At 41.9% G+C, this 15,379-nt stretch overlaps 1 protein-coding gene across 17 annotated transcripts in view; it reads left to right on the plus strand.

Moving 5' to 3' along the window:
• The window catches only part of DST (dystonin), a 397,214-nt gene that overhangs the window by 126,597 nt on the left and 255,238 nt on the right, over positions 1 to 15,379 (plus strand). For 16 of the 17 annotated variants that reach the window (XM_073000291.2, XM_073000297.2, XM_073000283.2 and 13 more), the window contains one exon: positions 5,014 to 5,106. In XM_073000291.2, coding sequence (XP_072856392.2) covers positions 5,014 to 5,106 — 93 coding nt within the window. Of the gene's footprint in view, positions 1 to 5,013; positions 5,107 to 9,588; positions 11,291 to 15,379 lie in introns of those variants that run through there. The other variant, XM_078386384.1, reaches the window with a different exon arrangement.

A 15,379-nucleotide genomic window follows, 5' to 3' on the forward strand; every position in this document is an offset into this window, starting at 1 on the left:
GAAGGAATCCTAAAAGTCTTCAAAGTCTAGCTTGACTTCCACCTCTAGAGCTCAGACTCATCCCGATGATCCTGCGGAAAAAAAAGATAAAATCAAAGAAAACATCCAAATCAACTACTATTGAACCTCCACATGCCATGCTTCCCTCACCGATATTAGAGGAATCATCTAGAGAGGCACCTGTCTTCTATCTGACAGGGATGAACAAACCTTGACATCGGCACAAGCTGTGCCGTCAATAGCTAGCTTATTGCCTAGCACAGGCCAATCACAGGCTGAGGTACAATCCAGCCTGGCCTTGGCCCATTCAAGCCCTCAATGATCAGGGCGGGCATTGATTATCCAGCCATTGGGTTCAGAGTCATCTTGACATTCCCCACGGAAACACAAGGAGAAATGACGACACATTTCTCCAGTTCAACATGTATCTCAACATGGAGAACAATGCTATTATGCGGAACCACACCATTATGCGGAACCACACCCAGGCCTGATTATATGTACAGGCAGCACTATTATTAAGACCCATACTACCCGGAAATGCATCAAGAACAAATTTATTACGACAAGCTCAGGCGAGTTTGATACGCTTCTCCTTCATGGTACTCACATGTAGATCGCCATCTCCAATGCGACATTGACACCAAGCTGATGTGACCCATCATCCAATTAGGCTAGCACTTAAAGATCTGCGGTACCAGAAACTATGGTACCAGCAAAGAAATCTAAACAATCAAAAAGACATACTTCTCTGCATGTTTCCACAACCTATACTAGACCATCTCCACAAGACACTAAAATACACTCAGTACCGATACGTCCAACCCATGATCCATTACCACAAACATCTGTTGGCAGGACACATCGTTCTCCATCACTATCATCCACAACATCCCAAGATTTGGTCTCCACAACATCTCAAGAGTCACCGTCAAACCTTCCCACCCCGCCACCTTCAGAGGATTTCACCGCTGACTCACAGCTAATCCTCAGGATGACCAAATCACTACAATTGGACATACAAGAACCATCTACAGAGAAAAGGGACTTGGTCTTCGATGACTTAAACCAATACAAGACCCCACCATTAAGCCTAAGTTTCATACCAGCCGTGTATGAACTCATCAAGGAGTCATGGGACAAATCCCCCCATCTTTGCAAATTCCATGTCATGTCAAAAACCATTTTAAGACACATGGGTCAGACACAGCATTCTTACTTAAACGCCCGATGCCGAATTCCATTATTGTAGAATCGACACAATGTAGAGCCCGGAACAAGTCCTCCATGGCACCGACCAATAGAGAGGGCCGTAAACTGGACATCTTAGGTAGAAGGCTTTACTCCCTCACATCATTTCTAATGAGGGTAGCAAACTACCAGGCAGCCATGGTAGCCATCAAACCATTCAATCCCCTAACATCGGTATCGGCATATCAAGCCCAACATCTCCTTGGGCTCATGGCATCCATCACAGCTGTTATTCAACATGCACGACTCAAGATGAGATTCCTACAGGCGTGATTCCTCTCATTATTTGACCCCATGGTAGATCCTCAATTGAAACATCTTACAGTGACACCAGAACTTGCCAGCCAACTAAGCTAGTGGACCTTTCTCGCACATTTGACAGTCAGCAGATCGTTCCAGACTCTACAATCATCCATGCAGGTGACTACCAATGCCAGCCTGTCGGGATGGAGAGCTCACTGTTGACAACATACAATACACGGCCTGTGGACAAAATAAGAAAAATTATTACATATCAACCACTTAGAAATAATAGCAGTCATAAAGGCTTTCCACACCTTTTAACCACTCATTGCAGGATGAGTAGTGCAATTACTCACATACAATGTATTATGTGAACAAACAAGGAGGTACCCACTCTCTGCCACTTCTTTACCTCACTATAGACTTACGGGAATGGTGTTACCTCCACCACATCTTTTCAGTGGCTGTCCACATTTCAACGGAGGAGAATTACATTGTGGACCACGTCAGTCGACTCCGTACATGGACACACAAATGGGTGCTGCACGATCACACCTTCGATGCCATCTGCCATCAATGGGGACACCCGTCCATCGATCTCTTCACATCAAGACAAAACACCAAATGTCAAAGGTACTGCTCTTGAGCTGGCAATGCCTTTATGATAGACTGGACTGGAGAACTACTATACCTGTTCCCTCCAATCCTTCTGACCCAGAGACCTGTCATTTGGGTTTGTCAGTTCAGTGCCGATGCGATACTCATAGCTCCGTGGTGGCCATGACAACTGTGGTTCACCCACCTGAGGCTGATGTTAACGGACATAATCCACCTGCTGTCTGTACCCAACCTCCTGTCTCAGAGCAATGGAGTGATTTTACATCCCGACATCGAATCTCTGAATCTGACAGCTTGGAGGATGCCCCAGCATTCTGAACCATCTTAGACCGAGCTTGAAAACCTTCTACCCAAAGGCTTTATCAAAACAAATGGAAATCTTTCCTATCTTTTACCGAATCCCAAGGATTGATTGCAGCTCCAACCTCTCTCTCTCAAAAAAAAAATATTTACCTTCATTCTACACCTCTTTGATCTAGGACTTTCACACTCAACCTTGAAAGTCTACATATCAGCTGTTGTGGTCCATCAACCTCCACATGCACAATCAGCGAAACTTTTTTCACAACCAACTTTGAAAAGATTTCTTAAAGGAGTCAAAAATATTCGACCCCCAAGACAACAAATCGTACCCCATAGGTCACTACAATTAGTCCTAAATTCCCTCACCAAACCACCTTTCAAACCAATGGCTACCTGTAATGAGAAATTATTGTCCCTGAAGGCAGCTTTTTTGGTGGCAATAACATCTGCCAAGAGGGTCAGCGAATTAGCCGCCCTATCTTATTCCATCCAGATAAGGTTACCATGTATTTTGACGTATCATTCCTGCCTAAAATTGTCTCTGATCTTCACATGAATCAACCTTTGATTTTACCAACTTTATTCCCTTCTCCTTCTACACCCATCGAGCACATGCGCCACATGCTGGACATCCGAAGGGCTCTAGCCTTTTATGTCAACAGGACATGGACATTCAGGAAGTCTCCAAGGTTCTTCCTTTGCTTCCAAGGTCCTCATAAGGGTGTTCCAGTATCATATCAGACCATCTCTTGTTGGATAGTCCAGACTATCTCACTGACCTATGAACTTTCAGGCAAATCACCACCTGAACATTTAAAGGCTCATTCCACCAAAGCATTGTCAACATCCACTGCTCTTCACCATGGAATTGAATTACCAAACATCTGCTGAGCAGCAACATGGTCCAATCTTTTGACCTTTGCCAAGCATTATTGCCTCAATGTCAGGGCAAAAATAATGCTGCATTCGGCAGGGTGATCCTGACATCTCTGCTACCATGATGTCCCACCATCTGCTAAGTGAGCATTCACAGACGCCACGAAGAAGAAAGAGAGGTTACCTACCTGTAACCATGGTTCTTCTAGTGGTCCTCTGTGAATTCACACATCCCTCCCTTCCTCCCCTCTGTTTGTCACATTGTCTTTACTATACAGTACTACCTTGACAGCGGCAGACTTTTGGAACTGAGAGGATGCTCAGAGGGCGGAGCTTGCGCTCCACAGGGGGAAGTTTCATTGTCAATTTTTTTTAAGCTCTAGAAACTTCTGAAATGTTCTACACAGGCACAGAACAACCCATTTGTGTGAATTCACAGAGGACCACTAGAAGAAACATGGCTACAGGTAGGTAACCTCTCTTTTTTGGATTTGGAGTTGGCAAATGTTTTAAGGAGGAATGGAGGTCACTGAAAATTTTTATTTTTATTTTAAATATTTATTTGCTGCTTTTCTGCCAAAGAATCCAATGCAGCTAACAGCGTTTAAAAGAAACAAAGTTAAAAGCCAAATAATAAATTATGATAATATATTAAAAAACTATCATATTAAAACTCATGTGAACAATATAAAAAACACATGTAAAACAGAAGAAATCAAGAAACATCAAAGATTCCAGTACATTGTTAATTTTATTAAGCACAGTATAGTTAACTTTCATCCTCAGAGACCATGAAACTTGTTTATTTTCTGCACAGACATTTTCAAACTACAGTGGTGCCTTGCAAGATGATTTTAATTCATTCTGCAGAAATCATTGTCTTGTGAAAAAATTGTCTATGCATCGGTCTCAAAAAAATGTCTTGTGAAGCATCGGTCTTTTAAAAAAAAGTCTTGCGAAGCATTGGTCTCAAAAAAATAGTCTTGCAAAGCACGGTCATAGGAAAAAAGTCTTGCAAGGAACCATAGTGATCGCAAAAACCAATCGTCTTGCAGGTTTTACTCCCACGAGGCAATTGTCTAGCGAGGCACCACTGTATTTGATAAGTGCACTTTCAGTGTGGTCCTGTACTTGACTGTTCAAAAGCATATTCTGTTGAGTTCAGTAGGACCTGTTTCCAGGACAAGTGGATGAAGGGTTGCAAATGTTATCAGAAGAAGAAACTCATTTAATTACTCCTGAGAAATAATTGCTTACCTGAAATTGCATTATTTCTTAATAAGGTTGTAGGTTTCTGAGCATCATTGAGGTCTTCTCTTCATTTCCTATAGTTTTGCCCCTCCCTACAAAGCTCTTTTCAGTAGCTGGGAAATTGCATAGAAAAATACTTTCTGGCTGATCCTACTTGGAAGTTGCCATTACAGGCCATTCTATTCTGTTCAAGCTGGTTTGTGGCTTTAAATGATTAGAAGAGCATAATTTGAAGGGTCTGATTTTTAAAATATTGCTCTGATGTGTGTTCTTCACATCCTTCTGGTTTTGCCACCAGTTTTTATTATCAGGAGCCTGTTCTGTTCTTTTCATTCTGGCTTTTATCTGGTCCTCAGTTTGTGCCATTTTTGGTTGCTCCTAATTGCATAGCTGCTAATTTTAAAAAACGGCAATATATATTTCCATCTGCATTTCTTTTTACTTTTTCTGTATTTCCCCCCACAATGACAGGTGAAATTGGTGAACATTAGAAATGATGACATAACAGATGGGAATCCCAAGTTGACTTTGGGATTGATATGGACCATAATTTTGCACTTTCAGGTAAGGTGGCTTATTACTTCCGGGATACATAGAACATGACACTGTTTTTCTGTGATGGACAATGATTATGTGTGTGCTTTTCCGTCCTTAAGGTGTAGTAATTTAATATGGGAGGCAGACTATTCAAAATTTATGTGGGTACAAATGGGAGGTTATATATTGCATTTAATTCATGAATTCTGTTTAGGACTGTCTCTTTTCTTTATTATGAAATTGTAATGATAACCTGTATATTTACTCACATCAGTAGCCTCAAGCACAGATTGGTAGGAATCTTACTGGTGCTTACATAAGATTTGGGTAAGCTGTTACTGTTTGTTGCAGGTAATTGACAAGGTGCCATGGCATGTGGTGGTTGTGCAATCAGACACATGATAAACAAATGTCATAGCACCTCATCAGTGTACTATTAACTGCAGTTAGCTCCAGCAAATTACATGAACCTTACATGAACACAATTAAGATTCTAGGCCAGCGATGGTGAACCTATGGCACGCATGCCACAGCTGGCACGCGGAGCCCTTTCTGCTGGCACACAAGCCATAGGTTGCCAGATCGCTAACTCCCCCCCCCCCCCGCGCAGCCAAACCTCAGGAGGTGGCTGCAGCCGGTGCTGGCTGGCGCTTTGACAGGCGAATCCAGAGCAACTGCTGCTGGCAGCGGAGGGGCCTTGAGGCACCTCTGTGCTGGGATTCCCCCTTCCGCTGCCGCCTCCGGTTCTGGGTTCCCCGGGGCCGCTGCAACACCGGTGCTGTTTTTTGTCCCCCCCCCCCCCAGTTTGGGCATGCGAGCCCAAAAAGGTTCGCCACCACTGTTCTAGGCATTATATTTAATTTGACACCTCAATTCCTATAATGAATATTGATGTGGGAGCGGATCAGTCTCTTTGATTACAATGGGAAAGTTAAACTAGTGCTTCGTATGGTCCCTTTGGAGATTTGGAAAAATTATTATCTTTGTTTCATTTTTTTGAATTGTTAAAACCAGAGCATTCAACCTAAACTGCTTTTGTCAAGGTTTTGTAATGTTTACGTAGTACTGACTTGAAACCCTGAAGGCCAACTCAGTGGATTTCTTTTACTTCAGTCAATAAAGTCCTGCTTCACTCAACACAAGGAGTTTGTAGTACAGTGTGTTATTCTGACTTTATTAGAATGTTAATTATATTAAACATGTTTTAAATGAAGTGTTATTTTCTTGTTGAACACATTGGTAGTGTCAGTCATACAAAATCACTCTAGAGGGCACTAGAATGATTGCACTCAATATATTAACAGAATTATGTGAAGCCTCCTTCTGATTCTTATGTTCTGTGGTCTTAATTGGTTCTCAGCTTTAGTGCCTCAAAGCTGCAGTTTGTTTGCAAACATTTTTGCCTAGATGATCCTTAATCCTGATTTACCATAACCACACCATTGTTAGGAAACGGTGCGGAATTTTAAATACTGTATTTATCTGCTATTTAGGCCATGTTGTTTGTGTTTTATTTTATTTTTATAAATTTCTGAAACAGCATCTAAATATAGTAGTTATATACAGAGGCCAAACAGGAATCATTAGATGTATAAATAAAATATAGTAAACCAGTCAATAATCAGTAAAAACACATTCTTGATATTGTCTTGATATTGTCTTCATTGGAATGGCTGTTATGCTTATCTGATCCCACATGTATATTGAGGTGATGAAATATTTTGTTACCTCTGTTTTGAAGTTCTAGGCATAACATAGGTGCTTTCAGTGTGCTGGGCAAGGCCAGTTAATGTTGCTTATGAATTAAGTTCCTATGAGCTCATTCAAGTGTATGTGTGATGGAGTTGTCTTGGGTTCAGCAGCACATCTGGTCCCACCCCACACGCCCAGAGGAGTCTGGGAGAGAGTGAGTCTGCTGGGCCCCTTGCTGATGGGGATGTGCTGCCACAAATGGAGGAAGGGCCACTGCCTGATGTGGGAAAGCTGGAGGAGGGAGTGACAGCGAGAATAAAAGAGTGGGAGTTGCACAGCTCAGGGTCATTGACAACCATCTCAGATGAAAAGGAGTTGTGGTAGGAGGAGGTTGAGCACTGGGACCTAATTATCTGTGCCTCCACAGAGGTGCAAACAGGGATAGAGGACAAGGGAAGCCACCTCCTCCCGCCTAGCCTGTTCAACCGTGGAAGGGGTTGGAGATCTGAGACTCTGGCAATACAGTTCCCAGCTGACCCAGCCTCACCTCAGCCTTGGTGTCCTATTTGCCCAATGGGAACCCCAACCCAGGTTTGGTGCTGGGAATGCAAGTGGCAACAGACGTGGCAAAGGAGGCTCTGGGAGGGGCAGCATTGTGGAACCTCGTTGCTATCACCCATCTTTACCAGCCCTCCATAAAAGGACTGTGTCCCAAGTCAGTTCTTGCACTTCCCACCTGCTTCTTTGGACCTGGACTTTCAGGGACCCCAGTGAAGTCAGCTTTGGGTCCCAGCCAGAATGACTGTGCTCAGGGGGTTAGTGCCAGTAACTCAAACCTTACAGAATAAAAGGGAAGGGGCAATCACGGCTGACTGTGTGTCTTTAATAACAACTGCTGTGAGTGACCAAACCAGACAGGAACCCAGAGGATTTCTGCCAGGGACTCCTCAGATGCCAAGCCACGGGGAATGGAGACTGGCAGGACTCACAGTACACTACAGAATTGTACTTTTTCTTTCAATGCTTCTAAGGAAATGTACATAAGGCACTTCCATGTCATATACTTTAAGCAACTTTTAGAATCTGGATGTTTCACTTCTGTACAGCATGATTTTTCTGCTGTTCTTGTTTCTACAAAATATTTGAACTATTGTTGAATTGTGGACATTTTAAATTTCTGAGCTATGGAATGCCTCCCAAGATGGTGTATTTGACTTCCTTTATCCTTATTTTATGATGAACAGCAAAACCCTGTGTGTTTCAGGGTTTTCATTTGGTTTTTGTATAAACTCGAGATTGCTTTTAGTCCATTTTACTTGTAAATTTTTAATGAACTTTAGATTTTCCAGCATTCTGATGCTCCCTCCCCCCCATAAATAAATAGTTGATGATAAACTGGGAATCCCTGATGAAAAGGTAATGAAAGTCAGTGTGATGTTGTGGATAGAGCTCTAGATTTGGGCTCAGGAGACCTGTATTCAAATCCCCATTTGGCCCTGGAAACTCATTGGGAAATGTCAAATGTAAACCACTCATTGAACATCTCACATACTTCAGAAACCCTGTTAATGTTGCCATAAGTTGAAATGGATAAACAATAAATAAATGCACATAGGAGTGCTTGTATTTGCCCCACACTGCTTCTGGTTATGAGATGCATCAACGCTGTGTTGTCTTTTCACTGATTGAGCACAGTTTTCCCCCACACACAACTGCCAGCTTTCATTTATGTACTTCTTCATAGCAAGACATGTTTTTATTGCAAGTATTATACTTTATGCAGAAATCTGTACAGTATTGTATCTACAGTACTTGTGAGTGGATGTAGGTGTAAGCCAGTAGTTCTTCCACATTTCCAGTGTTCTTCCTTGAGATGTGAGTGATGGTTATCTTAGTGAAGCATTCAAGTACCATGTGGAGGGAAGCTTTTTTGATCACAGCTTTGTATCTAATTGATTGAGAATAAGGAAATGAATCTGTAAAGCAAGACATACTAGCCTGCCACCCTTCAGAAACGTTTTATCATAGAAAGAGAAACACTGTGACGGACAAAGGGTTTCACAGAGGTGTGGAGCTCTTTAGCCTCTGTTGGAGCTGGTTTCTAGTCCTGTAGCAGCATGTAACTTGAATAGGGACATCTTCCTTTCAAGCGTACCTTTTGACTTTCTGCAGGCATTTAATTCTGTTTCCAAGGTGATAATGATTTAAAAGAGGCAGGCAAAAGGTCAATGACTGATCCTAGATCTAAACATGGAGTTACTTAATGTATGGAATCTATTCCTTCGCTGTGGGAGGTGAAAAGCTTCTGTTTCCCTTGTGGTCCCTCATATTAAATATATCATTGGCTGTCATTTACAAAAGGCAGCCTTTGAAGGCATCAATATCTATTTCTGTACCTATAGATCAGGCTTGTCCAACCCGCAGCCCAAGGGCTGCATGTGGCCCAGGTCAGCTCGTAATGCGGCCCAGTGCAATTTTTTACTTTTAAAGAAATTCCAAAGTTTCAAGTCACACTGCCGGCGCTTGCGGCCGGAATGTGGCCGGGGCATGTCACAACAGTAGAGGGGGAGAGAGGAAAGGAAGGAAGGAGTGGGAGGGGAGGGGACAGGGGGCTGCGTGACTGTATTGCGCCATCCCCGTCAATAGGTGGACCCCTTCCCGGCCCCATAAAGCCACTGGAGTCGAATCCGGCAGCCTCTGCTGTCTGAGATCGCAGCTGCCGGTAAGCTTGGAGCTTACCGGCAGCTTGCAGCGGGGGGGGGTGGAGGACGGCTAGGGCTGCCCCCCCATGCGGCCCAAACCAAATGTATGTGCAGCCCAAACCAAATGTATGTGCAGCCCAAACCAAATTTTCACCTTCTCCTGTGGCCCAGGGAAGATGGAAGGTTGGACACCCCTGGTATAGATAATCTCCCCCCCCAACATCTTTTTTAAAAGCCCCATATCGCTGCTATGTCTGCCTGTTATGCATACAGGTTTTGATAGCTAGACTTAGTTTTTCTACTAAATCTTGAATCACATTTATGATTTGGTTATTTTGCAGTCTTACAGTCTTTAGGAATTGGAGCTATACGATTTATGTTATATTTTGATTCTGTATGTATTTTGTGTAGCGTTGGGCAAATTGCACAGTCCCAGGGTGCCCCCCAGAAGAAGGGGGCCCCCACTTCTGAGTACTGTCTATTTTTCAATACCCTAGAAAGCGTCACCATAAATCAGCCGCCTAGAGTGGTCGAAATGACTAGATAGGCGGGGTATAAATACAATAAATAAATAAAATAAATAAAAATCAAGCACATACTTTTATTGCTGTATTTTGTACTTTTTGTGTAAGGAATGACATCTTATAAAACAGCTTTCTCAGTTGGTTTTGTTCAGCACCACCTCCTTAAGCATACCTGTTCTTCATTCAGAAGTTGACATCGTGGGTAGGCCTAGGGCTATCTTGCATGCTCCAACTTTGGGATAGATGCATTTCCAGGCATGTGACCCCCATTTCTTTTGGACGAGAAGCCTCTATATTTTAATTTGATGGATTGATTAGTGTAAGTTAAGGTATGAAGTTAAAATAAAATAGTTTCTATTTTGTTTTGGTAGTATTTTGTTGGGAAGTTTTTTTTTAAGGCATAGGTTTATCTTATTGGCGGTGAATTGCTTTTTATTCTATTATCTGTACATGTAGTTTTTGCTCTTGGAACCTAATAGTTCTTAGGGCATTGCATCTAGTGTGGTTTTATCCTTAAAGGTTTTGCTATTTTAATTTGTTTTGTATTTGCCTGACTGTTTTTCAAGTGATTCATGCATGTGGTTTGTCTGGTAAGACATTTGAAGAGTCTGTTTCAAGTTCCCAATAATTTCCTCACTAACTGATGTGTACTGCAATTAATGACTTGTCCTGTGCTTAGCTTCTTAGCCATCTATCTTATTGATCAGGTGTGTATCAATTTTTCATCACTCCATCGCTATAAGCCGCATGTGTCAAACTCAAGGCCTACGGGCTGAATCCGGCCCACTGGGCTATTTCATGTGACCCTCACAGTGTTGCCTGCTACTGTGCAGTATACAATACACAGGGGCTTACTCGGTCACCCATAATGCTCCACAAAGATGCTGGAAATCCACCCAGTGGGACTACTAATTCCAGCATTCTAAGCAACGAAGAGTCAGAAAGTGCAGCCACTTGAGCGGCATACAGCACCTTGGGAAATGTAGTCCTCACTATTGCCCACTCCCATTCTTACGTTTATATAGTCTTACAGATACAGCTGGCCCTTTGAGGGCAAACATAATGCCAATGTGGCCCACGATGCAATTGAGTTTGGCACCTCTGCTATAAGCAATCCTAATGCCTGTCTGCTGGCTCATCTTTTATTTTCCCCAGCTTCTACATGAAAGCAACTTTCCAGAAATGCTTGCCTACCTGAGCAGCATGATGTCAGAAGAGATATTCACAGATGACTGTACTTCCATTGAACCTGAATGGAGTATTAATGTTCTCATCTCAAAGAAAGATATATTGGTAAAAAAAAGTTTACAGTTACAGAATTGTTAACAAAGGGCTTGTTCAGACAGATATTTGTCCTGCTGTTTAGTGCATTGCAGGGGTAGATTGATTTCACTTTTTCCCCCAGTAACCACATGATATAATTGCTAGAGATGACTAATTTGGCCCCAGAGCAGCCTGACCCACATCTTTTTGAACTCTTGTCAGGGACTTCTGCTTTTTTGGTGCCGGTTGGTGCACCCCAGTCCAGCCTGTTTCCAGCACATATGATTGCTCAGAATGGACTAAAATTGAGCTTTGCAACTGTCAAAGCTGCCAGGTTTCCTTCCAGTTTCAATTTCTGACATCATGAAATGGCTTAATAAATAAGCTATTTCAGGTTATTGGCAAGTTAAACACTTTCCCCTGCTCCTCTGTGAAGGGGCACGGGAAGTGAAATTATTATTATTTTTTACTTGTCTAGACAATCACTGTTGTGCTGAATCACTTAGATTAATTTTTTAAAAATACATTATTTGCCTTTGTGTGAAGTGCTGATTGAAACCCCATTTGCTTGACGTTTCTTGATTAGCATGACACACAAGGCAATTTTTTTAAAAAAATATAATCTAAGTGATTCAGTGTATCAGCAGTGATCTAGCAGAGGCAAAAACAATACTTTCAATTGCCAGCAAAAGCAGCTGAAGGGTTGCTTGAGGTCTATATGCACCAAATGTTCCTTCCCCGACGTGAAGTGACTCTATTTAGACTGAATCAGCCCGCAACAAAAGGGCCAGTGCAGTCACTGCACTGACATCTGCTTGAGAACAATCAGGGGCCCACAAGCAGTTGACCTCTGACAGGTGCATTTGTGAATCAGGTGAGAGACTTAACCTTTTCCGGGCTTTCAGTCTTAAGGAGGGACTTGTGATTGTGTTTACACTGAGTTGTGGAGGTGCTCAGAGTGAGATTCTCCCCCACTCAGCATGTTTTCAGTCAGAATATCTTCCTTACATCAGGAAGGCCATTGGAAGCAGACAAGTACAGATTTGGTCAGGAATGTTTCTTGTAAATAGATCACCATATTCCATGCCATAACCCCTCCATTGAATACTTTTTGTTTCTTGTAGCAGGGAGGTCCTGTGGAACATTAACCCTGTTTGGCAATAGAAAGACAGTTACGTTATCCTAGGAACATAAGAAAAGCCGTGGCGGGATCAGGCCAAGGGCCCATCTAGTCCAGCTTCCTGTACCACTAAAGTTCTGATTGACTGGATAGCAGAACACTGAGGGACTGTATTGTGCTTTTTAGCAGATGCAGGTTGTACACTTGCCTTTAGCTCGTGGTATCAGCGAGAACATTCATTTCCATCTTTGGACATACACTTACAGTATAATTTTAATTCAGAAAAAAATGTTCCCAGATGTCAAAAGGTTTGGAAATCCTATTGTAGATTACCAGTCATTGATCTTAACTGTGTGAATTTTTCCTCCTGTTGAAGGTGTAATTGCATTTTTGTGTGTGTCTGTGCTTACAACATAATTGAAGTCTGATCACCAAATTATGTCTGTTTAATTAATCTGGAACAAAGAACACTAGAACAAATGTATGCATGTATGTAATAGAACATACTGTAAATTGGGAAATGACAGCTTTGTCTTGTTTAGAAAGTAACTGAACTAATGTCATCAGTTTAGTTCCAAAATACAGAAACACAAGCCTTGTTTATTACTTACAAGAAAGGTGGTGCACACTAGGAAATAACAGAGTGCTTTAGTCAGGCATTTCTGTACTGCATCATGATATCATCTTGTATTAATGTTTTTATACTGCATAGCGAGCATACACAGAAAGTCCGTAAGTCATTGCTACCTTTCCAAACCTTCAATCTCATATTTTCCCCCCCTAATGCACTTTGATTAAAATGATAGAAAGTAGGTATTTGTGGAATTTTCTTTTCTTAGTAGTTATGTATTACTTAGTTCAAGATCATGCCATTAATTAATTTCTGCTAGGGCAATTAAATATTTAAATGCTAACACAAGCAGTAAATGTTAAGGAGCCACCAAGGTCCCGTGGTTTTTAGTTGTGTTTGCTTGATACTGTGTTACATTGATATTCTGGTCTTATGAGAGCCATGATCTTATTTCCTACCGTATTTTTCTGTGTATAAGACGACCCAAAATATAAGATGACCCAAAGTATAAGAGGAACCTCCCCCCTTTTCTATCCCTAAATTTAAAAAGCAGGAATCAAAGGGCTCCCTTTTTGCTAAGGGCAAAGAAAGGCAAAGAAAATGGCTGTCAAAGTCACTGCCACCTTTCCTCACCTTTTGAGAAGGCACAGAGTTTAGCAAAAAAGGAAGGGGAACCGTTGCTCTCTTTCCATTTTGCTAACGAGGCAGGAAGAGGCGCCCGAGCATGCGTGAGTGTTTGTTTGCCTTCGCCTCTGCCTCCTGCTGCCTCCACCATGAGAGGGGATAAGGCAGCAGTGATTGGGCAGGTGAGGGGAGGCAGCAGCAAGAGGTTCCCCAGCACATGTGACTATTCCTTCATCTCCATCTCTGCCTCCTGCTGCTGCCTTGGCCACTGGAGGGGACAAGCTGTGAGCTCTAGAAGAGGCAATTGGGCAACGGCGGCAGCAAGAGGTGGCCGAGCGCGCACGTTCGCAACTCCTTCCTTCTGTGTATAAAACGACCCTCAATTTTTCCTCTAATTATTTTAGGAAAAAGTGTCATTTTATACACAGAAAAATACTGTAATTACTTTGGTATTTTTCCTCTGTGTTAATGGTGAGAAAGATAAACATATTGGTCTTAGATCAAATCAATCCTGAACTGTCTCTGGAGTCAAAAATGTTGAAGCTGAGGTTGTGTTGCTTTGACCACATCTAGAGAAGGCATAGTCTTCTGGAAAAGACAATAATGCATGTTAAAAGGCAGCAGGAGCAAGCACAGAAGAGTGATTGATCAAAAAGATGCAAATAAACCATGTAGTCCTTCTAATTTTAAAAAATTTATGTAACAGGTTAGTAAATATTTTGTTTTATGCAATTTACATAACTTGTGTGCTTTACATAATTTTTTGCAAAAATTGTTCTTGCAAGTGCAAGAATTCTTGTCAGTACTGGCAGGAATACCTTCCAATTTTACAAAAAATTTCCAGCTTCTCATTTTTGTGCAGAAGAATGAGAAAAATGAATGTTTATCTTCACTAACATAGCACTGCTGTACAAGACTCTTTTTGTAGTTGTAATTCTACCATCCCCTGCAAATATAACTGTACATGTGTAGCTAAGATCTGAGAGAATTTTGTCAACCTGGGAATTAAAATACAGTGGTGCCCCGCATAGCAACGATAATCCGTGCAGCCAAAATCGTCGCTATACGGATTCGTTGCTATGGTGGAAAAAGCCCATAGGAATGCATTAAAACCCGTTTAATGCATTCCTATGGGCAAAAAACTCACTTTTATGCGAAAATCCTCCATATGGCCTCCATTTTCGCTGCCCGGTAAGCGAGGAATCAGGGCGAAAACACAGTGGGCGGCCATTTTTTTAACCCGGTGGCCATTTTGGAACCGCCAATCAGCTGTTGGGAAATCATCCTTATGCGAAAATCAGAAAGCGAAACAGCTTACCGATCATCGCAAAGCGATTTTTTCCCATTAGAAACATTGCAATGTGATCGCAAAAACGATCGCAAAAAATCCATTGCTATGTGGATTCGTCGTTAAACGGGGCACCCGTTAAGCGAGGTACCACTGTATATTAGGGATTTCTTGTTCTCTTTGAAAAACAAACAAATTTAAGGCTTCACATTTCTACCACATAGGTTGGATTGAAAAACCTTGTCAATTATTTATAGACACAGCACACATACTTGCCTTTGAGCTCACTTTATTGCTGGAGAGTTATTAGATTTCATAAACTGTAAAAGACATAAATGCTGTGGAACAGAGAAAAAAAGTTTTCCCTCTGAAATCAAAGAAGCTTATGAGATTATACTTTTGTACCAAAATCTCCAGTATGCAAGAATTTCAAAGCTTTCTACTCAAGTCTTGTTATTTTTCTGTGCATGCTAGTCTTGCGACTTCCAGCTAGAATTCAGGACCTCAATCAAAATG

Source organism: Pogona vitticeps, chromosome 1, assembly GCF_051106095.1.
Source record: "Pogona vitticeps strain Pit_001003342236 chromosome 1, PviZW2.1, whole genome shotgun sequence".
In the NCBI taxonomy this organism is placed as follows: Eukaryota; Metazoa; Chordata; class Lepidosauria; order Squamata; family Agamidae; genus Pogona; species Pogona vitticeps.